The 24,746-nt window shown below is 39.0% G+C and overlaps 1 protein-coding gene across 1 annotated transcript in view; it reads right to left on the reverse strand.

The window, feature by feature from the left end:
- Diaph3 (diaphanous related formin 3) overlaps positions 1–24,746 on the reverse strand; it is a 353,851-nt gene that overhangs the window by 221,438 nt on the left and 107,667 nt on the right. The window contains 1 exon segment of the mRNA XM_055609684.1: positions 1,069–1,308. Coding sequence (XP_055465659.1) covers positions 1,069–1,308 — 240 coding nt within the window.

Consider the following 24,746-nt stretch of genomic DNA (forward strand, 5'->3'; position numbering starts at 1 on the left):
GGTAAATGCCCATGACCTACCTTAGTTCCATGACATAGTAAACCACACATCCCAGGATTTTACCCTGAGTCTGCACTGATGCAGCAAGCCTTTGGTCTGTGTTGCAGAAAATGTGTCACCTGCAGCAGGGAACTTAATCAAATACAGAAAGCTGTGGCAACAAAGGCAGAAAAATAAAGGGGGAAAAGAGAAGTACATGAAGCCCCGAAGCCTGTGCAGGCCTAGGTAAGGACAGCTATGGGAGAAGGTGACTCTAAAGCCACCTTGTAAATAGCCATTCACCAACTAGCAGACAAAGCTGAACAGGATTCTCACATTCTTTACCAAGATACCAACCATAGAAGATTAAATTCCTTAATCAGAGAGCGTAGATGTTACAAGGTTTACTCGGATGTGTAACTGAGGAGAATATGTGGCAGGCAGATCTTTATGGAGTTATTACAGTGGCACACACCCCAGTAAAGAGGTCTCTTATACAACACAGATACGTTTGCTACACAGAAATTCAAGTATGGAAAAGCCAGGAAAAAAAACAATAAAGCAATATGTAAACTCACTCAGTTTTCATAATATTTTCAACTCATCAATGCGATCGAATATACGTGTATTCCAAATAGTACTGTTCCTTTCATACATAAAGAAATCTTATTTTTCTTTCAGTCTGCATATGCAAACCAATGCAGAGGAATATAGTAAAATAGTAAAAGGCAAAAAATTCAGCAGTCCTAAGCAATATACCAGATGATGGTACCTGAACTAAATAAATATGAAGCTTAAATCATATTTTGATGTTCTATTTCACTGGTTTGAGAAAGCATAGGTTTAGGATATAATTTAGTTATTAAACAAAATCCTTCAGTTGGATTTGCAGATCAGAGAAAATTAATATTTGGATTTAGTTCAGAGGTTGAGCAAATTAGCTCAGTTCACTCTAAGTTTGAGTTCATGGTTCATTTCAAGTTCTTGATAATGAGCCCATCAAAATAAAAATATTTAAATAATGTAATCAGTGCTGACATTTAAGAGTAAGTGTTCAGGCAAATATGTGTGTTAAAAAAACAAACTCACTTTACAGAGAGAGCTAAGGTCAAATCCGAAGGTTTGAGCATTCCGGGAGCCAGCATTCATGTAGTTTCCCATTAGCAACACAAGTTCCAGCAACTTGCTAAAGCTTTTGCTCTTCTTGATCTCTTCGCAGGCAGTACTGACAGCCATGATGTCAGGTTTGATGTTGTTCACCTGCTCTTCAAATTGAAGCTTAAAGAGAATAGCAGTGAGCCGTGGCCGGAGTCTCTTCACATTGCTCATCTGATTGAAAAGAAAATAGCAGATTTCCTTTAAAATGCATGGTATACTTCAGTACTGTACCTCGGCAAGTAATCTGGGATGATTTATTGGTATGACAGTACGGAAGAAGCAATATGTCCCCTGAAACTGATGGCAGGAAGAGGAGAGCTCTGCTTGTTTCTGTAAGGAATCCAGCCATCCTTCAAAAACAAAATTAACAATTCAGATGCGCAATGAAAAGAAAGCTTTAATGAAACAAGGAAGTTTAATTAAGCAATCAAATAAACATTAAAACAAAAACCCAAAGTTTTAAGAAATGTAACAGGATACACAGGAAATAGACTACAAAGCAGTCACATCATCACTAAATAATCTTTGTTCAATACTGAAATACACTGGGTCATGTTTAAAACATATTCAGAAAGGTCTAAAAAGGGTTTGTTTGCCTCAAATAGCAATTGCTGTCCTCAGAAGCCCTGCTGACTAACAGTATGTGTTAGATAGAGGGAGAGTAAATAGGTCCCAATTTGTACTAAATTGACTTTCCTCAGAAACACAGAAAGGAGAATGACTCCTGACACATACTAAATTAGCAGAATCAGAGTTAGGGAACATGGGCGTAGCAGGAGACAGTAGCACAAAGGCACTGGTCTGTCACATGACAAGGTAACGAGGGAGACTTGGTTTTGCTGCTGAGGATACAGAAGGCTAGAGGTATAAGAAAGAACTAAGGTCCCGTTTTAACTAAGCAAATACCCTCTGTTCTAGCTACCTGTGAGGTACAAATCCACTTAGGTGGAGCTTGAAACAGCCCTCAGTTAAGATGTTTTCTCTGATGAAATACATTAGCAATATGAGACCTTGGTAACAGAGATGGGGCAGTAATAGTAAGTAAGACTGTTGAAGTTTTTCCAGCAAATACCAAAGGAAGTAGGAGGCAAGGACTATAACAGTGAGGGACTACAACAAGGTTAGAAGAGATCAAGTATCATGTCCAGGATCCTACAAAAAAAGGTGAAAAAATGATGTTAAATGAAACCTGTAGGAACACAGATATAATAAAAGTCAGGATTGTTCAGGAAAATCTTGCTTGTAGCAATGTCATTAATTGCTATTTTAAATAAATGGAACTGGTAACTCAGTGGTAGACACTTGCTCAGTATACACAAGTCCCTTGGTAACACTCTGACTTAAAAAGATGGTAAACTACCTTAATATTGACCAACCTTCTGAATTTACAATAAATAAATAATAAAACAATGAATTCTCTGTGGACATCTTTGAATGAATTTCTTCACATGAGCCAAAACCTCATGGTGTTTAAGGTTTCATCAACAGTAACATAAATAGTAATTTATCTGCAGCCATGAGACATGTCAAGTTTCTAAGAGCCAAGCTACGGAACTAGTAAAAAGTAGAGTCGACAAGGACAATGAATGCTTTCCATTTCTTTGGTTTCAAAGAATGTTTACAGTTTCTGTCTATTAAAAAAACAAACAAAAACACTTTTTTACCCCCTCAAACAAGGTTTATCTTGTAGCCTTGGCATGGCTGTCCTGGACTCACTTTATAGCCCAGGATAGCCTCCAATGCACAGAGATCCACCTGTCCCTGCCTCCCTCTTTAATCCTCTGCTGGAATAAAAGACATGGACCACTACCCGCAGCTAAAAAATAACTTCTTTTAATTGGATTACTTGATTTGTTACTGTTTAACTTTTTGAGTTCTTTATATATTGTGGATATTAGCCCTCTGTCAGGTATAGGGTTGGTGAAGATCCTTTCCCAATCTGTAGGCTATCGTTTTGTTTTGACAACATTGTCCTTTGCTTTATAGAAAATTTCAGTCCCATTTATTGATTGTTGATATTGGAGCCTGTGCTGCTAGTGTTCTCTTCAGGAAGTTGTCTCCTGTACCAATGAGGTCAAGGCTGTCCCCCATATTTTCCTCTATCAGGTTTGGTGTGTCTGGTTTTATGTTGAGATCATTGATGCATTTGGACGTTAGTTTTGTGCAGCGTGATAAGTATGGATCTCTAAGCAGACAACTCTCAATAGAGAAATAGTGAATGGCTGAGAAACACTTAAAGAAATGTTCAACATCTTTATTTATAAGAGAAAAGCAAATCAAAACAACCCTGTGATTTCACGTTATACCCATCAGATTGGCTAAGATCAAAAACTCAAGTGACAAAACATGCTGGAGAGGATGTGGAGAAGGGGGAATCCTTCTCCATTGCTGGTGGGAATGTAAACTTGTACAACCACTTTGGAAATCAATCTGGCAATTATGAATAGTGCTACCTCAAGATCCAGCTATACCACTCCTGGGCATAAATCCAAAATATGCTCAAGTACACAACAAGAACATTTGTTCAACCATGTTTATAGCAGCTTTATTCATAATTTCCAGAACCTAGAAACAACCCAGATGGATACAGAAATTATGGTATATTTACACAGTGGAATACTACTCAGCAATTAAAAACAAGGAAATCCTGAAATTTGCAGGCAAATGGAGGGATCTCGAAAAGATCATCCTGAGTGAGGTATCCCAGAAGCAGAAAGACACGCACAGTATATACTCACTTATAAGTGGATGTTAGACATATAATGTATGATAATCATACTAAAATATGCACACCTATAGAAACTAAGCAAGAAGGATAATCCTGGGGAAGATGCTCAATGTTCATTCAGAAAGGCAAAAGGGACCGACATATGAAGAAGGAGGAAACAGGAAACAGGACAGGAGCCTATCACAAAGGGCCTCTGAGAGACTCAACTCAGCAGGGTATCAAAGCAGATGCTGAGACTCATAACCAAACTTTGGTCACAGGGCAGGGAATCTTCTGAAAGAAGGGGGTGACAGAAAGACCTGGAGGAGACTGGAGCTCCACAAAAAGAACAACAGAACCAATAAATCTGGGCCTAGTGGTCTTTTCTGAGACTGACAACCCAAATAAGGACCATTCATGGAAATAACCTAAAACCCCTGTACAGAAGTAGCCTGTGGCAGCTCAGTCTCCAAATGAGCCCCCTAGTAAGGGGAGCAGGGGCTATCTCTGACAAGAATTCAGTGTTTGGCTCTTTGATCATCAACCCCTGACCAGGCAGCAGCCTCACCAGGCCAAAGAGGAAGACTCTACAAGACAATCCTGATGAGACCTGATAGGCAAGGGTCAGATGGAAATGGAGGAGGTCCTCTACTATCAGTGGACTGGGGAATGGGCAATGGGAGGAGATGACAGGGGAGGGAGAGCAGCATTGGGAGGGGACAAGTGTGTAGCTACAGCTGGGATACAAAGTGAATATATTGTAATATATAAAAAATTATATGAAAAACAAATTATATTAAAAACGACAGCCTACAGACTGGGAAAGGATTTTCACCAACCCTATATCTGACAGAAGGCTGATATCCAGACTATATGAAGAACTTATGAAGTTAAAAAAGCAATAAATCAAGTAATCCAATTGAAAAATGGGGTACGAGCTAAACAGAGAATTCTCTGTAGAGGAATATAAAATGTCAGAGAAACACTTAAAGAGATGCTCAACGTCCTTAGCCATCAGAGAGATTCAAATGAAAACGATCCGGAGATTTTGCCTTACACCCATTAAAATGTCTAAAATAAAAAACTCAAATGACAACACATACTGGAGAGGTTGTGGAGAAAGGGGAACCCTCCAACTCCACTGCTGGTGAGAATGTAAACTGGTACAACCACTTTGGAAATCAATCTGGTACTTTCTCAGACAATAGGAATTCCTATTCCTCAAGATCCAGCTATACCACTCCTAGGCATATATCCAAAAGATGCTCAAGTATACAACAAGGACATTTACTCAACCATGCCTGTAGCAGCTTTATTCGTAATAGCCAGAACCTGGAAACAACCCAGATGTTCATCAATGGAGGAATGGATACAGAAATTGTGGTATTTTTACACAATGGAATACTACTTAGCAATTAAAAACAAGGAAATCATGAAATTTGCAGGTAAATGGTGGGACCTAGAAGGATCATTCTGAGTGTGGTATCCTGGAAGGAGAAAGACACACATTGTATACACTCACTTATATAGACCTATAAGATAGAATAAACATACTGAAATCTATACACCTAAAGAAGATAAACAAGAAAGAGGACCTGGGATGAGATGATCAATCCTCACTTACAAAGACAAATGGGATGGACATTGGATGTAGGAGAAAACAAGTAACAGGAAAGGAGTCTATCACAGAGGGCCCTGAAAGACTCTACCCTGCAGGGTATCAAAGCAGATACTGAGACTCTTAACCAAACCTTCGTCACAATGCAGGGAATCATATGAAAGAAGGGGGAGTTAATATGACCTGGAGAGGACAGGAGCTCCACAAGGACAAATATATCTGGGTTCAGGGATCTTTTATAAGACTGTTTCTCCAACCAAGGACCATGTATGGATATAACCTAGAACCTCTAGCTCATATGTAGCCCATGGTAGCTCAGTATCTGAGTGGGTACCCTATTAAGGGGAACAGGGACTATTTCTACCATGAACTCAATGGTGGGCTCTTTGATCTGTCCCCAAGGGAGGAACAGCCTTGCTAGGCCACAGCTGAGGACTTTGCAGCCAGTCCTGAAGATACCTGAAAAAGCAGGGTCAGATAAAAGGGGAGGAGGTCCTTCCCAATCAGTGGACTTGAAAAGGGGCAGGGAGAAAGGGGATTGGGAGGGAATGAGGGAGTGGGATATAGCAGGGATACAAAGTTAATAAACTGTAATATTTAAAAAAGAAGAAAAAACATCTTTTACAGTAGAATAAAAAGAAAGTAGCCTCAAGAAAGACATTTTTCATATATTTTAGAGGGTAAGTAATATAAACTTATAGAAAGAGAAAGGGTCACTGCCATTATAGAATTCATTCTTGTAGTACATGAATTGATGCTTTTAGATCTCTAACATGAAAAGTATGGCTAAATGGCGATTACCTTTCATAAAATTATTTGACTTGGCTTAAAATACATTGCATGACCCCAAACAGATTAATTTCTACTGGTTATATTTTAATCCTGTTTAAACAGTGCAATGGCAGATACCGAAATACCTTGGTAGTATTGATGCTACTGTTTTGAATTTAATCCTTTAGGATAGTAAGGAACAAAGGAGGTCATGTAAAATGCCCTCAAATGTAGGGCATGTAATCATGGCCACTGAAAAGGTGAATGATAATCCATGACATCTCTGGTTTTCACTGGCTCTCATTTATGATTATGAAATTAGGTGCAGTCACTATACAGGTTCCATAGGAAATGATTCTCCAGTGCCCTCATGCAAAGCAATGCTGAGATATTACAAAATATGTTAATTCTAGCATATATTAATGTACTATTTTATGCACAAAGAACGGGGGAAAAAAGCTGGTTAAATGCCTGCATTATACCACCCCAAAATATGTTAAACTTTTCCTTCTGACAAGCTAACCATATGTAGCCAACATAAAGTAATTAATTTTCCTAGAAAAACATAACCCAGATTTGTATGACTAATGAGTGTATCTGGCGCCAAGGACAGGTACCTTGAAAAGAGAAAGTCTATGATGTAATGCTAAAGACAGTGCTGCACATGCATGAAAACCCTGACAAAGCAAAGTCATGGAAAGTAACCTACAAACGCCAAGTGCGAAGAGAACTTTGTTTCCATTAGCTATCTGGTTCACACTGCTCTTCATGTAAACTTGGATATATTAGTATTTGGCTACATGTGTGAAGCAATATTACTGAGCTAGAATGGAACTTCGAGGTCAACCTCAGCTCCTTGGAATTCCTAGGCCAAATGGATTCCTTGTTTAAAGATAGGGACCACATCACAGCAACAGTCCAAGTTCTCCATCTTGAGATCTACAACAATAATAAGAGTGGTTTTTAGTATGTTATTTAAAGTTTGCCTCTTCGTGTAGAGTATAATTTTAGAAGGATAAATGTGGGGAAATATATGTATAAACTTGAAAAGCATTTCCCATACTTTATCAACAGCAAGGAGTTGTATTGTGTACTTGAGAAACTCTCCGTCAGCTGCAGGCAGGACTGGCAAGCCTGGTGCTAGACTAGTGCTCAGAATGACAACACAAGGTCATGGAGGAGACAGGGGATGGGGAACAGAACAAGGGGGCAGGAGGAACAGGGAACTGGACTATAAGCTAAATAATAATCAGAACATCAGGGGGGAACAGTATGATATCATTTTATGTATGATATGAAAAGATTATTGTTTTTGTAATATAAGCTCCAGATACTCAGACCTATCAAATTGACTTATGATCTGAAGATCAAGCTAGAAACTGAAAAGTGCTTTGGCTCCAGTCCTATTTTTCACAAGAGTCTTCATTGTTGTGCCTGCATGGCTGTGCACCATGTACCTGCAGTGCAAGCAGACACCAAGTGATGACTTAGGACCCCAGCAGCACCAGTTAAGATGGCTATGCAGCACCATGGGAATCCAACCCAGGTTTTCTGGGAGAGCAGCCAGTTAATCACTGAGCAGTCAGCTCATCAGCAGATCTCTCTAACCTATCAGTCCTATTTGAAGGCAGCACAGTACTCTTGATGCCACCATTCATGGAGGACAGCAAAGAAGATGGAAGGTCAAGAACAAAAACGTAACATTGCTTTCAAAATTTTGTTTCTTGGGTACACAAAAGAGCAGTGGCATAACAAAATACAAAAGTCAGTGAACCAATGAGAGCAGACAGAACTCATTGTATATTGTGAGAGGTATAGAGGTCCTGGCTACTGTTTTTGGAGCCCACCTCTTCTCAAACAGAGAATGAGGTAACATCCCATAATTTCACTGAAGGATAATTTTATCTACTATTTCACAAAAGAAAAGCAAATCAATTTGTATACTTGATAACAACTGTGTATTAACATTCAATATAGTTCTCTTTAGAGTGTCTTTTAAAAAGCCAGAAGTTGGGGTTTTTAAAAGCTGGAGGGATTTTTCTCCTCCTCCACTTCTCAGACTTCATCTGGTTATACCTGAAAAGAAACTTGAGAGAGAGGTATCTTTTTCAAATTCTATAAAGTCATAAAACTAACAAGTATATCGCTACACTAACCTACTGATCGAAAAGATACCAGGTCTAATCCTAACTGCTTAATGCTCCAGACGCAATCTTGGTAAATTCCTCACTACAAGGAAAGATGAAGTAAAGTTCTAGGTCTAGTAGGTTCTGGGATTCCAGTTACCTTGCTGTTAATCAGAGCTCCACAGTGCAGAAATTCAGTCACAACTTAAAAACCATCTGCAATAGACCTCAAGCTGTATATACTATGTTTTCTTAATTTCCCAAACATGGTTACTAGGCAATACGTCACAGAGCATGGTCCTTCCAGCTTGGTTTGCTATCATCTCAATGGCTTTCGGCTCTCTTTCACACACAGGTCAGTTAGCTACAGTGCTGAGTAGTCAGATCTGCTTTTCTAATATGTTCTCTGCTGAGACTTGTATACAAGCATATCCTTCCATTTTCTGTGAGAAAGAGATGATAAACGAAAGTGTGGGTGACAAAAGCCTATGAGCTTCTTGAAGGCAAGGGCAGTACTTTGAAAAAGTGCTGAGATCTAACAGGAGTGAGGGCATTAAAAGAAAGTTTTAAAGTCCATCTTCTAATTATGTGAAAAAAATATCTATCTTCCAATGTTAGCAGGCCAGTATGTTCATGATCTCCTTAAAACTCAGGGGGAAAAGAAGTTCATTTCATTTGGAGAAAAGCTGTAGAAAAAAAAAAAAAAAAACAAACCAACTATTCATGTGCCTTATGTCTGGGTTGTACTCAGAATATCAAAAATGTTTTTAAAATAAATGTGGCCTTATGATATTAAAGCTGTTATGCTAAAATTATTTAAGAAAACTAAACAACAGCAAAGTACATATGGTACAATTTTTACAAGCTTCATAGGAGCAAAGCAACGCCAAGACTTGTACATTTATACTCTTTATAAATCTGCCTTCAACTTCACTGATTCCTCTGCCTGCTCCAATATACTATTAAACCAATGAATTAAAATTTTCAATTTAGTTATTGAACTTTTCAGTTCGAGCATTCCCATATGGTACATTTTTTGTCACTTTCATTTCCTTACAAATATTTCTTAATTAAGACCATATTTTCATTTCCCCTGTCTATCTCCCTTCCCCCTTTCATTTCCTTTAGAGAGTTGAAGATCATCACCAAATCCACTTATGCTTGTAGAGGTGAAATCCATAACTGAAACTGTTCAGGAATCAATTCATTTTCCCACTTTCCTAACAATTTGCCCAATTTTCTTATTCCTTAATTTTTAAGTTCTGTATTCAATGTCATACAGGTGAAATTATACCTACTCCAAATCCCATAGCCTCCCTTTTAAGACTATGTGTTTTTTAATTCAGCAGGCAATCAGCTGCTAGGTGATCACTTTGGGTGGCATGGGCCTCTTTCCCTTCCTTATATGACTGAGAAGCTCTGTAAATTAAGGGTTTTTTCTCTGGCATTCTATCTAAGTACTATTCAGTCCCCAAAATATTCTCTGAAGAGTGAGCCTGGCATTAGTTTTTGTGGTGGAGAGGGATGTTCAGTATATTTATTTTCCATATGGTGGTGACCCTCAAGCCTGAAAGTTTTCTTTTTTTGCCTTTATTCAAGTCATTATCAAATATGCTGATAAAGTGTTCCCTCCAATTGGACAGGTCCAGAGGTCTCGTACCTCCCAGGCTTTCTGGACTTCCACATGCTTCCTGCTGTAACTGCTTTTAGGCAAACTGTGCTCAATGTCAGCCCTGGACATTGAATGACTCAAGGTAGAACCCCACATAAGTCTTAAAATCCCTTCTAGAAAGCTTGTTGCTCTATAGCCCTGCAGACTGTTGTTTTGCTATATTTCTTTCTGTTTTGAGGTCAAAGAACCATACTCTCTTCTAAAACTTACTATTGGGATGCCACCAGAAAATTTTCAACAGAACAAAGGCTAAGGGGTTGAGTTCTGGAAATGTACCAGTTTCTCTTCTCATGGAACACAGTTTGTTCTACCAGTGGTCCGGTCTGGAGCAGTAGCTAAGAACTTTCTGTAGTCTTATATTCTGCATGCGTCTCACAAATTCGTTAAATTTATTCCTATGCATTTTAAGGTTTTTGATGTTACTAGAAATATGATTTTAGTAACATTTTATTATGGTACAATTTCTATTATTAAAATATAGAAACCCTCTTCACCTAAATTACCCAGTTGATTCATATGCTCTATCCTATTCTATATTGTGTCGTTATAAAGAACTACCTATAAGCAAGGTGTGCTGTAATCCAAGCACTCAGAAAGGCAAAGGCATGAGGATTCACAAAAGAAGTCTGGGACAGCCAAGGCTACAAAAAGAAACTCTGTCTACAAAAAGAAACAAACAAAACAAAAACAAAAACCCTGCTACCTATAAGATTTTCCAGTTAGGCTTTTCCTTTTAATAGTAGTAATTCATGAGAAGATGCTTTGGGGCCAGAACACTTCAAATATATACATTTATATATGAAAAGTTTTATGTGTATATAAGCTATATCAAAAGTTACATGTGAACTGTAACCTATCAAAAGTTCCATGTGTATATAACTTATATAAAATGTTCCTATGAACAGTTTTTACAGTTTCAGAAAACTGCCCTTCACAGACCTTTCAAATACAATGGTAGTTTAAAGAGCATGAAATAAAACTGCAAATGAGCCAAGATATATCTTCAATAATTATACATTAAGCTAGAAGAGAAAGAAAATTGGCTAATTCTACAGTAATTTAGTTAAGTATAGCCTCATTTCCCCACCATGTTCCCTGGTCTTAAAGGGATCCATGTAACCTCTGTATTTAGAGTGTAGAGTACAGAAGAAAACGTCCAAGGAACGGGATGAGTCTTAGTTAAGAAGCCCCCTGTAAACACTGGTACAAAGTGCAGAACCATAACAGGCTTTTGTACTTCTATGTGCAAAACATGGTAGGTTTATTCCCAAAGAATGATGCATGACTAGTAATTAGGATGTGACTATAATGGCACTTTGTTTGGTTTTTCGAAATAAAATGAATTAAGCCAATTATGTAAGAAAATTTCAGCACTACATAAAGGGACTAACTATAAAGCATCATGCTTCCATACCAAAAGGAAAGAATATACAAACCATCAAAAAGAATATTGGACAATTCCACTATGAATTTAAGAATGTCCTTCTGTGGTTTTGATAAAAAAATACTTTAAATCCTAAAGTTAAAAAAATTAGAAACATGATCTCCAAAAATATAATAAAAGTCAACAACAATTTCACATCTTCATTTAGATATACTCCGTACCTATTACTAACAGCAAAATAGAACTTCCAAGGTTAAAGTAATTTTCCATAGGAATGCAGTATACTGGAGTCACTGATAAAAGTAACTTTGAGTTCAAAAGGGAACTACAGAATACAGTAACACAAGAGCAATTGCCACTACAGGAAAAGAAGGATGGCCTTTGGTGTTATGAATAAATGAAAAATGGGGTGATGTAAGTAAAGAATGAAGGCAGATAGATGGCATCATTATAATCAATACTTTCATGAGGACTTGGCCTTTGAGCCCCAAAGCAGTAAACAGTAAAAAAAAAAAAAAAAAAAAAAAGTGAACGGATGAGTGAGAAGAAACTGAAGATGGATGACAGAGTGGGCAAGGAAGAAAATTGTAAAAATGAGGCAGAAAAATAAAGAGCAGATCTCTTACAAATTATGGTGTAAGAAATCATCAGAAGAATAAAAGAAAACCTGGAAAGCATTCCTTCACATTAGAATAACTGTTAAAGGTAATCCTTGACTGAAGAGGAAAATGTGCCAAACACAATAGCAGTAAAAACAGAAAGGGCTCAATGTTAAGGCTCTCAAACCCCTAGGCTGGCAAGGAATCCTGAATACTGGATCCCCCTGCATCTACTCCCTGAATACTGGAATTGCAGGTATGTACTGCCATGACTAGACAGACACAAGAGGATTTCTTTCAATGTGACTTAAAATCTCCTTTTAAAAACATATTCCATCCTGGGATGGATCTGCAGAAAAGGCACTGGGTACCAAATCCACTGGCTTGACTTCTATCATGGGGAACCAAATGGTGGAAGGATAGAGATGACTTCTCAAATGTTTCCTATCACCACACCACATGCTCCATGATATGAACATGCACAGATAGGCCAAATAAATAAATATAAACTATATTAAGAATAGTCACTCCAAAATAATTAACAAATAGTAAAGCAACATGAACAAGTAAATTAACAAAAATATTGAAGGCATAGGTAAAAGAAATTATAAAGACAAAACAGCACAAGTAGATGAGATGAATATAAAGTAGAAGTTGATAGGTTCAAACTTAAACATATGTATGTCCATATTTTTAAAAGTCTAAACCATTTATTTAACCTTTTTTTTGAGACAGTATACTATGTATTCAGGCTATAAACAATTGCAAGATGGTCCAACTAAAGTGCAGAAATCTCAGAATGGATAAGAAAAACTCAGGTCGAAATGTAGGCACAATAGTGGAACCCCTGCCTAACACAGTGTCCCAACTTCACAAGAAGAAATTGAAGAGGCAGATGGGAAGGCTGTCTCAACCTGCATTCTGCTGAGAAGAGTGAGAGATTGGGGAAAAGGATTAAAAAAAAAGTGTGATCAGTAATAGAATATGAAGTTGAAAGTAATCTATTTGAGAGTAACCACCATTGCCAACTACCTTAGTCACTGTTATATTGCTGTGAAGAGACACCACGACCATCAACAAGGTAACTCTTATAAAAGAAAACATTTAATCAGAGGCTTGCCTACAGGATGAAAGTTTGAGTCCATTGTCTTCATGTCAGGAGCATGACAGCACTCATGGTGCTGGACTAGTAGGTGAGAGAGCTACATTCTGATCTGCAGAGACAGAGATAAGGGAGGGGAGCACAAGGAGACAAAGACAAGAGAACTGGGTTGATAAAGGGCTTCTGAAACCTAAACTCTACCCTTAATGACCCATATCCTCCAACAAGGCCTAGACCTACACCAATAAGACCTAACTGCTACTTCTCAAGTAGTGCCATTCCCTGATGATTAAGGACTCAAATATATAATCCCATGGGAGCAATTCTTATTCAAACCACCACATTCTACTCCATGGTCGCAATAGGCTTATACCCATATTGTAATGCAGAAATGCATTCAGTCCATCTTCAGACGTGCCCATCTCCAACAGATTCTCAACATGGCTTAAAATTCCAAGTTCAATGTCTCTTCTGAGACTTAAGGCAATCTTGTAGCTTAAAAAACAAAAAAAAAATAGGTCAACTCTCAGTTGAGGAATGGATAGAGAAATTGTGGTACTTTTACACAATGGAATACTACTCAGCAATTAAAAACAAGGAAATCATGGAATTGACAGGCAAATGGTGGGACCTAGAAGTGATCATTCTGAGTGAGGTATCATGGAAGAAGAAAGACACACATTATATACACTCACTTATATAGGCCTAGAAGACAGGATAAACATACTGAAATCTATAGACTTAAAGAATATAAACAAGAAAAGAGAGCCTGGGATAAGATGATCAATCCTCACTTAGAAAGACAAATGGGATGGACATTGGATGTAGGAGAAAACAAGTAACAGGACAGGAGCCTATCACAGAGGGCCTCTGAAAGACTCTACCCTGCAGGGTATCAAAGCAGATACTGAGACTCATAACCAAACCTTCTTCACAATGCAGGGAATCATATGAAAGAAGGGGGAGTTAATATGATATGACCTGGAGAGGACAGGAGCTCCACAAGGACGAAATATATCAGGGCACAGGGGTTTTTTATGAGACTGTTTCTCCAACCAAGGACCATGTATGGATATAACCTAGAACCTCTGCTCGGATGTAGCCCATGGTAGCTCAGTATCTGAGTGGGTACCCTATTAAGGGGAACAGGGACTATTTCTGACATGAACTCAATGGTGGGCTCTTTGACATCCCTCACCCCCTCCGAGGGAGGAGCAGCCCTGCTAGGCCACAGAGGAGGACTTTGCAGCCAGTCCTTGAAGATACCTGAAAAACCAGGGTCAGATGAAAGAGGAGGAGGTCTTCCCCTATCAGTGGACTTGGAAAGGGGCAGGGAGGAGATGAGGGAGGGAGGGTAGGGTTGGGAGGGAATGAGGGAGTGGGATACAGCAGGGATACAAAGTTAATAAACTGTAACTAATATTAAAAAAAATAAAAAATCAGTCAAAACATGTACTTCTAACATACAATGGCACAGAATACACATTGACGTTCCAAAAGGAAAGAAAGGAAACATAGTGAGGAAATACTGGACCAAAGAGAAACCAAAACCAACAAGGCAAACTCTAAATCAGCATCTATCTGTCTGATGGCAAACTGGTCTTCAGATCTCCATTCTTTCAGCTTTTTTTGACTGCAAAATCCCTCTTTTGGACTGGTTTGTTTGACAGATATACTATGGCTCTTTTTTTTTAAATTTTTTATTAATTACACTTTATTCATTTTGTATCCCCCCATAAACCCCTCCCTCCTCCCCTCCTGATCCCACCCTCCCTCCCCTTTCCATATGCATGCCCCTCCCCAAGTCCACTGATAGGGGAGGTTCTCCTCTCCTTTCTGATCTTAGTCTATCAGTTCTCATCAAAATTGGCTACATTGTCCTCTACTGTGGCCTGGTAAGGCTGCTCCCCCCTCAGGGGGAGGTGATCAATGAGCAGACCAATCAGATTATGTCAGAGGCAGTCCCTCTTCCCATTACTCTGTAACCCACTTGGACACTGACCTGCCATGGGCTACATCTGTGCAGGGGTTCTAGGTTATCTCCACGAATAGTCCTTGGTTGGAGTATGAGTCTCTGGGAAGTTCCCTGTGTTCAAATTATCTTGTTCTGTTGTTCTCCTTGTGGAGTTCCCGTCCCCTCCAGCTCTTACTATTTCCCACTTCTTACATAAAATTCCATTCACTCTGCCCATCAGTTGGCCATCAGGCTCAGCATCTGCTTTGACAGTCTATACTGCAGAGGCTTTCAGAGGCCCTCTGTGGCAGGTTCCAAGGCTCTTGCATCCCCAACAATCAGGGTTTCCCAACACAATCCATGTTCACAAGTTTGTACAAGGACAGCTCTGGGCTTCTATTCAGAGACATCCCTGATACACATCTGGCCTTAGATTCTTTCCTTAGCCAAAAAGGAAATTCTACAACCCTTTTCATATATTATGGATTCTAAAGACATACTATGAGGCCGAAGCTGCCAAGTTCTGCTCCTTGCTGGGGCTGCAACATGGATCTCTCCTTCAGTTATATTTGCATCAGCTTTCTTTTGCTAAAGGTTACCTACACTGTCTAAGCTTTTCTTTAGTTATTTTCACAAGTTGGAAGCCTAGCTGTGTGGTATCTGGCCCTGTGGTCACAATATCTTTTATTCTATTTAGCATCAAACTTTAAACTTTTTTATTTCCGTGAGCACTAGATTTGGCTTCAACAAAATACATCCTGGTGTTCCTTTCTCCACAAAGTGTACTTTTTGTATTTCTCCATGCCCTACTCGCTCATTTTCACTGTAGATCTACATAAGAGTGACCATTATTAACCACATAATGCAGGCAAAACTAGGCAGTCTTGAAATCTCCTGTGCCCGACCCAAAGATGATAAATAACAAGGAGGATCCAAGGGAGGATGCACAAATCTCACTGGGAAGGGGAGACAGAATAGACAGAGGTTGTGGCTGAAGAGAGGGAGCCAGGTTGGGAGAGGGTCACAGAGAGTTAAGGTGGAGGTCAGACCTGGGTAGAGCAAGGAAAAGAGAACAGAAAGCCTGTAGAGAAAAGAGAAATGGAGGGTTGGGACATCTCTGTGACAAGCTGGAGACCTATGGCAGGGTAGGCCCTAGAGAGGCTATGAGGGGGATTCAAACAGTGACTTCTAGTAGCAGAGGCCACACAGACTAAAAAGGACACCTTCTAACTAGAATAGTAGAGGGAGGGGAATACCAAACCACCCACAAAATCATCAACCCCAAATTTACCCTGCTTACAAGATGCACAGGAATAAAGATAGGGCAGACAGAGCAGAGAATGAGGGAATGCCCAACCAATGTCTGCCCCAAACAAAGACCCACCCAATGAGAAAGTGCCACCTTGACTCTAAAAATGATACTCTGCACAAAGCTAGCAGACAGGAAACCTGACAGATCTTCTGAGAGGCTTTTGCAAGCAGTGCCTCAAAAAGTGGAAGTGAACAGAAAAGGATCTGGAGGTGACAGGAGCTCCACAAGAAGACCAACAGAGTAAACTAACCAGAGCCCAGAGGGGTTTGCTGAGAATGAAGCATCAACCAGGGACTATACATGAACTGGACCTAGACTTCCTACAAAGATGTAGCAGATGGACAGCTTAGGCTTCATGTGGGTCCTTTAGTATGGGACAAGGACTCATGTGCCAGCTTTTTGATCACTTACCCCTGGCAAGACTCCAATAAGTATGGGGTCAAACTACCACCCAGCTGTGTTACAGGAGCCATGGCCTAAATTAAATAGAACTACACAACTGAGTATAGTATCCCGGAGAAGTGTTAAAGTGTATAGCCCTACAGAGCTACTTCGCCTTTTAGTGTAGGGACAGAAATGGGAAAAAGGCATCAGAAACACAAGAGTTGGGACTGAGATAAAGCAGTCTCTATACCATGCTGTTTACAACTACTCCCAGCTGGGCCCTTAGTCTCTAGGGAAAAAAATCAGAATGTTATTTTGGGTTTTGGAAAGAAAAACAGGGACAAGAAAAGTCATGAGCAAAGAAATACAATATAAGGCCAAGCTTATCTTGTAAATGTTTCCTGTTGTATTTTATTATCCTCTCGTGTATACACCTACAGCTTGCCAATATTGCAAGAGGACTAAACCTAGAAATGACACAGTAGGAATGAGACTTAAAAACTGGGAAGCAGAAATCATCAGTATGATTCGTGGTTATTCATCTAAGTTTCAGCTCTGCAGGGATGTGTATATGAATTGCACTTGTTGGGCGTGATGTATATAGAAGTTGTGTGTGGTATGGGTATGAATTACGCATGTATGCATAGGTCTATGTACACTGAGGCCAGAATACACTGGGTATCATCATCTGTTGCTCTCTGTCTTATTCCCACAGGAAAGGAACTCTCAGTCAACCTAGAGTTTGCCACTCTTCTTCTTGGTTGGCTGTTCCTCAAGCCCCAGTATACAGACATAGGTGCTGAGGATGAGAACTCAGGTCCTCATGCTTGCTCATTAAGCACTCTTAACCTATAAGCCATCACCAGAGATTTCCAATTCTTGTTACCTTAAGGGGCTATTGTACAAATAATATGAGCATATTAACTTACTCTATGAAGGATTAATCAGTAAAGTTAGATAACAGAATCAGTATACACACACACACACACACACACACACACACACACATATACTATTTACTGCTCTGGGTTAGCTTATATGCTGTAAGACTTATGCCATTAACTTGAACATCCAAAATTAACATTTCTCCATTTCTCCCTTCTACTAACGTTCATCTATGAAGCATAACAATTCATAGAAACCATAGTATTTACATCTAAAAAAAAAAAAAAAAAAAAGCAAGCCAATGCCAGAGCACTGGTTGCTCTTCCAGAGGACCTGGATCTACTAATCAGAACCTACATGGTGGTTTACAACCCTTCATAACTCCAGTTCCAGAGGATCCAGCACCCTCTTCTGGGTACCACAGGCATAGAAACATATGTGCTCAAATACGCAGGGCAATGAACATACATACATTCAAAATAAAATAAAATACTATGAAATAGGTATAGTAAAAAGGGAATAGAAGATAAATTATTAGTATAAGAAACTTCCTCTGGTTTTAGAAAATCTGGGAAAGAAGCAGGGAACAATTAGACACAAAGCACAAGTAGGCAAGAAGAAAAAAGTGAAAATAACAGAGTGAAATTTGAAGCAGAAGTCAAGGGCAAACAGGATGCTGTTGGTCCTACAACTTGAGGTTGTCTGTAACACTGAGAGGTAAGAGACCCGTCCTATAAACTAATGGGAGAAATTTAAAACACTTGTACATAAGCCCTGCTACAGTATCACAGAACAGTAAACGAGCTTCAAAGATATGGGACTCCTAGATGCTTGTTGGACATGAAGGAGAGAGAATACGTAGCCTGTATACGTACACCAGGGTATATGACCAACTCAAGGGTGGCAAAGGTGGGGATCATAAGGCTTTGGCTGGGACATGCAGGCCCAGTACAGAGAAAGGAGTGGTCCTCACTCACACTAACTTGCTTGGACGCCATGCCTGCTCCAGACTGGTTCCTCCCAATTCCATGGTATTCTGGCCCCTAACCTAGCAGCTTTTAAAAATTTAATTACCAGACAGTTATTGGATACTAACTATATACCAGCTATGGTTCAAGACAACAGAAATTCAGTAATGGATACCTGAAGCAATGATTCTTATTATCACAGACAATACTACATAGGGACTGATAGACTTTTGGAGAATAATACAATAAATGAGAATACGATGGGTTCTGCATATATGCTCTAAAACTGGGAAAGCAATCTCAAGTAAGGCACTATGATAACACCTCCCGCCAGCTGACCTGTGAAAAGAGAGAGAAGGCTGTTGAAAACAAGCTCTGAAGCTAGAGAGAGCAAAAAGCATGTGCAACAAACTTGGCAAACACAAGATCCAAGGAACCAAACAGTATGGGATAGAACTTATTAAGAATCACACTCAAGGATGCAACTGGTATGTCTGAGAAATGTTATAGAGGCCCTGGGGTTAAAGCAGTATTAGTAAAGAAGAAACATGAGCCAGGAAACACCACAGTAGAGACAGGTCACATAGAGACTTGTAGGCAGAATATTACAAGGATTTAAGACCTCCCGGCGCATGCAATATTTTGTACTTTTTACCATCAAAAAAGGGGGAAACTAATATGCTACAGTTAAAATTTCAAACTTTCTAAGAAACTCACTAGTGTTATCAACTCAATGAAATAGCATATTAATTGGGTCATGCTGTGTTTTTATTAGTTCTAATAAATTAAAGAATTGCAGAGTTATTTAATGTGGCTGACATTCTGCTAATTTCAAGGGAACATGGGCAACAAAAGCTCACAACAGATCCCATTCAGAGCTCAGTGACACTTCTTCCCACTCCACAGAGAGTACAATTGGTAGTGTAAAAGTGATTTTTCCACTTAATGGCAAGACTTGATATTATTATTTTGACATATATTTCAACTAACTGAATTCAACTTTTTGATTAAATAAGATTTATCAAGAAAGCACATGCATGTACTCATTGCCATCTTGACTTTATCTAAGCTTATAATACAGAAAATGTGCATTTACTGTGACAACAAATTAGAGATGACTGTATTTTCTTTCATGAAAGTAAGTTCTGCAGACAAGTGTTATTTTCCTATTTCTACACAGACACACATACCCTCATGACTAGTAGTGTCTTTCTACAAGTCACTGATGCTAGACAACGCTTAGTCCAACTTCTGCTTAACTTTTGAAACAAACAGTTAACAGCGTCATACTATAAAATCACGCTGTACTATTCCCTCCTTCAGTGACTGTAATTTTCCTCAAAGGCAAACACAAACAGAACTTAGTGCTGCTGAGCCTCTCCCCTGGGGAAAGATGGATAAACGGGAACGTTTGGATATTTTCTGTAGCCCTTCAATGCCTGAGTTACACTTCCTTTTGCTCTCTTGGTGATCTCATCTGGCCCCCACGCTATCTAAATGCCACTTGTACACAACCAGCACTAAAATTTGTACCTTTAGTCCTGAACTCCCGGTTATCTCCCAAATGAGATCATCTTTTCATATTTTTATAAAAATGTCCCATGTGCAGGGCTTCTCTTCACCTACACAGACAGTGATTTTTCATCCTACTATCTGCACACTCCTCTATCAGTGGAATTGGCCTGGATTCCTCTTGTTTCCCGAATTGGATAGTTAGAAATCCTAGCCTCTTTATTCTCAAAATTATCTAAAACCGGCCCTTAAGAGCAGTCAACTCACTACAAAAATCATACCTTAACAATAAGAGCATTAAAATTGCCACATGAAGCTATGAGTGGCTTCAATTACACTCCCCACCCACAACCATTTTACCCACTCTGCAGCCAGAGAACTGAGAAAGCATAGATGTGATCTTTCAAACTGTTTTGTTTGCAATTCTCCAGCAACATTCCAACAATAAAACCCGCACACCTTAAATTGAGGCTTACAGGCCCTGCTGGCCTCTCTAATGTCACCTAATATCACTGTTCCTCACTCGAAGCCTTTGTCCTCAAGGAACTGAAATTAGCTGATGAAGCCATGCCAGTGCTGAAAACCCTGCTCAGTAACTAGCTGGAACCTTTTGATTGTGGAGAGAATGTTGCTTGCTAGCCAAATCATCTTAGGCCACCTTTAGACTCTAAACAGCAATTCACTACTAACCACTTTATCTGACTTAACATTGTTGCAATTGCTAGGTAAGAGCCTTGAAATGTTTTGTTAAACTCAGAAAATAACTAGCCTCCTCCAAACTTAAACTTCAAATATTATTACATCTGAAACGAATTGCCTACCCTGTTACAACCTGCCTGCCTGGTGTCTTCACAATACATAGTAACTGCACTGCTTTGTGGCATTTTTTTTCTAAACTCTTCCATAGAGGAAGTCCTACAGGGTAAGCAAAAACAATGTTCATGGTCACTAATAACACATGGGGGGGGGACAACAAACCTCTATTACCCTCTTTTGCAACAAGAATTGTGTTTTGCATCAGCACAATCATCAACTCATTTCTCCCTAAAAATCATGATGGCTTGTGGTTGTCTCTATCTAGAGCATGCGTCCTCAAAATCACCCATGCTACTGGGGGAAGGCTTCTGCTGAATCACTGTACCTTTACTAAGGCCTTATAAGCACTCAAGTGAAACATACTCACTTGACCACTACTTCCTGAATTTATTGTCTGCATCGTTTCTTTATGTTATTGGACTCAACTAAAACATAGGGATGATATTAATTATGACACATATTCACTGCAAAAATCTTAATGCTGTGTCTAGAAAACAGAAGTCACTCAATTAACACATCAAATAAATACACAGGGAATTAACCTTTGCTGAATCAAGAAGATAACACATTCATATAAACAATATCAGATAGTAGTATGGCTATCGATATGACCACAAGGCCTAATCCCACCAATGAAATCCAAGCACTTTAAACAACTGAGGATGAGAATTACACTAAAGGAAAAGTATCTGGTGTCATTTCTTCAAAATTACCTAACGAGAGCTCAAATTTTTATCAGAAGGATCATTGAGATCATCAGAAAAGAAAAAAACGGGACAGTGCAAAAATACTTTAACTGACAGAGTTTAGCTGCTCAACTGAATAGAATTTCACTTTAATTAAAAGTTCAAATATCATTGTCAACTATTCTGACTTAGGTAAATGTGACAGAAGACTAAAATCAATCAAAAGAAAAATTACAATCATTAAACAGCTGATAGATTTTAGTTCAAAGAAAGAAAATCAATGGTAACTCAAAGTAAAGTAAGTTAGTAAACCTTAAGCCAGGAGGAAACTGTCTACCCTACTAAGCATATAGGGTCTTGGATCCTAATAAGAGCATGTCAAGAAGGTCACAAACAAGAGCAATGGACAGCAATGGCCAAATGCTTGCAGTCTTAGTGGAACATATGTCTGTAATTTGTCCATCTATGAACATAGGTAGGAAATAACAGCTAAAGATTCCCAACCAAAGTACCCAGTGCACAGTGAAAGATCTGTGGATGACACTGAGAGTGGAAGTGAGCTTCAACACCTGGCAGGGGTTGAAAAGTGGCAGCAGTAGGTGGAAGGAACTGACTAGATCCAGGAAAGGTCTCTAGAGTACACCAACCTTAGTCACATTTTATACACTTGACAGACAATAGAAAAGAAGGGCTACTAAACAAAAGAAGCAGTTACTACAAGTTGAGTGTACTGTTAATGAAATGCAAACAAGACGCACTAAATCTGTTAGAAGAAAAAGTGGGAAAGAGCCTTGAACTCATTGCCACTAAAGACAACCTCCTGAACAGAACACTAACACGCAGAATCTAAGAGCAACAATAATTGGGACCTCAGGAAATTTAAAAGCTTCTGTAAAGGACACTGTCAAAAGAACAAAACAATAGCTTACAGACTAGGAAAACGTGTTTACCAATATTTTACCTGACAGAGGACTAATATCAAATATATAAAGAACTCAAGAAGTTAAACATCAACAAATCAAGTAATCCAACTAAAAAAATGGCCACAGAACTACACAGAATTCTCAACAGAGGAATATCGAATGACAGAGAAACACATAAAGACATATTAAATGTAGACATCCAGTTAGACCAGCATCATTTGTTGAAGATGCTATCTTTTTTCATTGTATGGTTCTGACATCTTTGTCAAAGATTATAAGTATGTGGGTTTATTTCGGGGTCTTCCGTTAGGTTCCATTGATCCACCATTCTATTTCTATGCCAGTATCATGAGGTTTTTATTACTGTTGCTCTAGAGTACAGCTTAAGATCAGGGGTGGAGATACCTCCAGAAGATATTTTATTGTAGAGGATTGTTTTAGCAATTCTAGGTTTCTTGTTATTCCATATGAAGTTGAGAATTTTTCTTTCAAGGTCTGTAAAGAATTGAGTTGGTAATTTGATGGGAATTGCATTGAATCTGTAGATTGCTTTTGGTAAGATGGCCATTTTTACTATGTTAATCCTACCAAGCCATGAGCATGGGAGATCTTTCCATTTTCTGATATCTTCTTCTAATTCTTTCTTCAGAGACTGGAAATTTTTTTCATACAAGTCTTTGACTTGCTTGGTTAGGGTTACACCAAGGTACTTTATGCCCTTTGTAGCTATTGTGAATGGTGTTGTTTCCCTAATTACTTTCTTGGCCCTTTTGCCTTTTGTATACAGAAGGGCTACTGATTTTTTTTCAGTTAATTTTGTATCCGGCCACTTTTCTGAAGGTGTTTATCATCTGTAGGAGTTCCCTGGTAGAATTTTGGGGTCATTCAGGTATACTATCATATCATCTGCAAATAGTGATAATTTGACTTCTTCCTTTCCAATTTGTATCCCATTGATCTCCTTCAACTGTCTTATTGCTCTAGCAAGGACTTCCAGAACTATGTTGAAAAGATATGGAGAGAGTGGGGAGCCTTGCCTTGTCCCTAATTTCTTTAACTTTCTCTCCGTTCAGTTGGATGTTGGCTATAGGCTTGATGTATATTGCCTTTACTATGTTTAGATATGTGCCTTGTATCCCTGATCTCTCTAAGACTTTAAACATGAATGGATGTTGGATTTAATGGTGCTGGTCTAACTGGATATCTACATGTGGAAAAATGAAAATAGATCCATACTTATCACCCTGCACAAAACTAAAGTCCAAGTGGATCAAAGACCTCAACATAAAACCAGACATATTAAATTGGTTAGAATTAAAAATGGGGAAGACTCTAGAACTCATTGGTACAGAAGACAACTTCCTGAACAGAACACCAACGGCACAGGCTCTAAGAGCAACAATCAATAAATGGGACCTCATGAAACTGAAAAGCTTCTGTAAAGCAAAGGACACTGTCATCAAAACAAAACAACTGCCTACAGATTGGGAAAGAATCTTCATCAACCCTTTTTTTGACAGAGGGCTAATATCCAGTATATATAAAGAACTAAAGAAGCTGAAAAGCAGCAAACCAAGTAATCCAATTAAAAAATGGGGAACAGAGCTAAACAGAGAATTCTCTGTAGAGGAATATCGAATGGCAGAGAAACACTTAAAGAAATGCTCAACATCATTAGCCATCACGGAAATGCAAATCAAAACGACCCTGAGATTTCACCTTACACCCATCAGAATGGCCAAGATAAAAAACTCGAGGCACAACACATGCTGGAGAGGCTGTGGAGAAAGGGGAACCCTTCTCCACTGCTGGTCGGAATGTAAACTTGTACAACCACTCTGTAAACCAATCAGGCACTTTCTCAGACAACTAGGAATAGCACTTTCTCATGATCCACCCATACCACTCCTAGGCATATATCCAAAAGAGGCTCAAGTACACAATAAGGACATTTGCTCATCCATGTTTGTAGCAGCTTGATTTGTAATAGCCAGAAGCTGGAAACAGCCCAGATGCCCCTCAACTGAAGAATGGATACAGAAATTGTGGTACATCTATACATTGGCGTATTAATCAGCAATGAAAAATAAGGAAATCATGAAATTTGCAGGTAAATTGTGGGACTTGGAAAGGATCTTCCTGAGTGAGCTGTCCCAGAAGCAGAAAGACACACACAGTATATACTCACTC

The sequence above is a fragment of the Psammomys obesus genome, unplaced genomic scaffold (genome assembly GCF_907164565.1).
Source record: "Psammomys obesus unplaced genomic scaffold, mPsaObe1.curated_primary_1811, whole genome shotgun sequence".
In the NCBI taxonomy this organism is placed as follows: domain Eukaryota; kingdom Metazoa; phylum Chordata; class Mammalia; order Rodentia; family Muridae; genus Psammomys; species Psammomys obesus.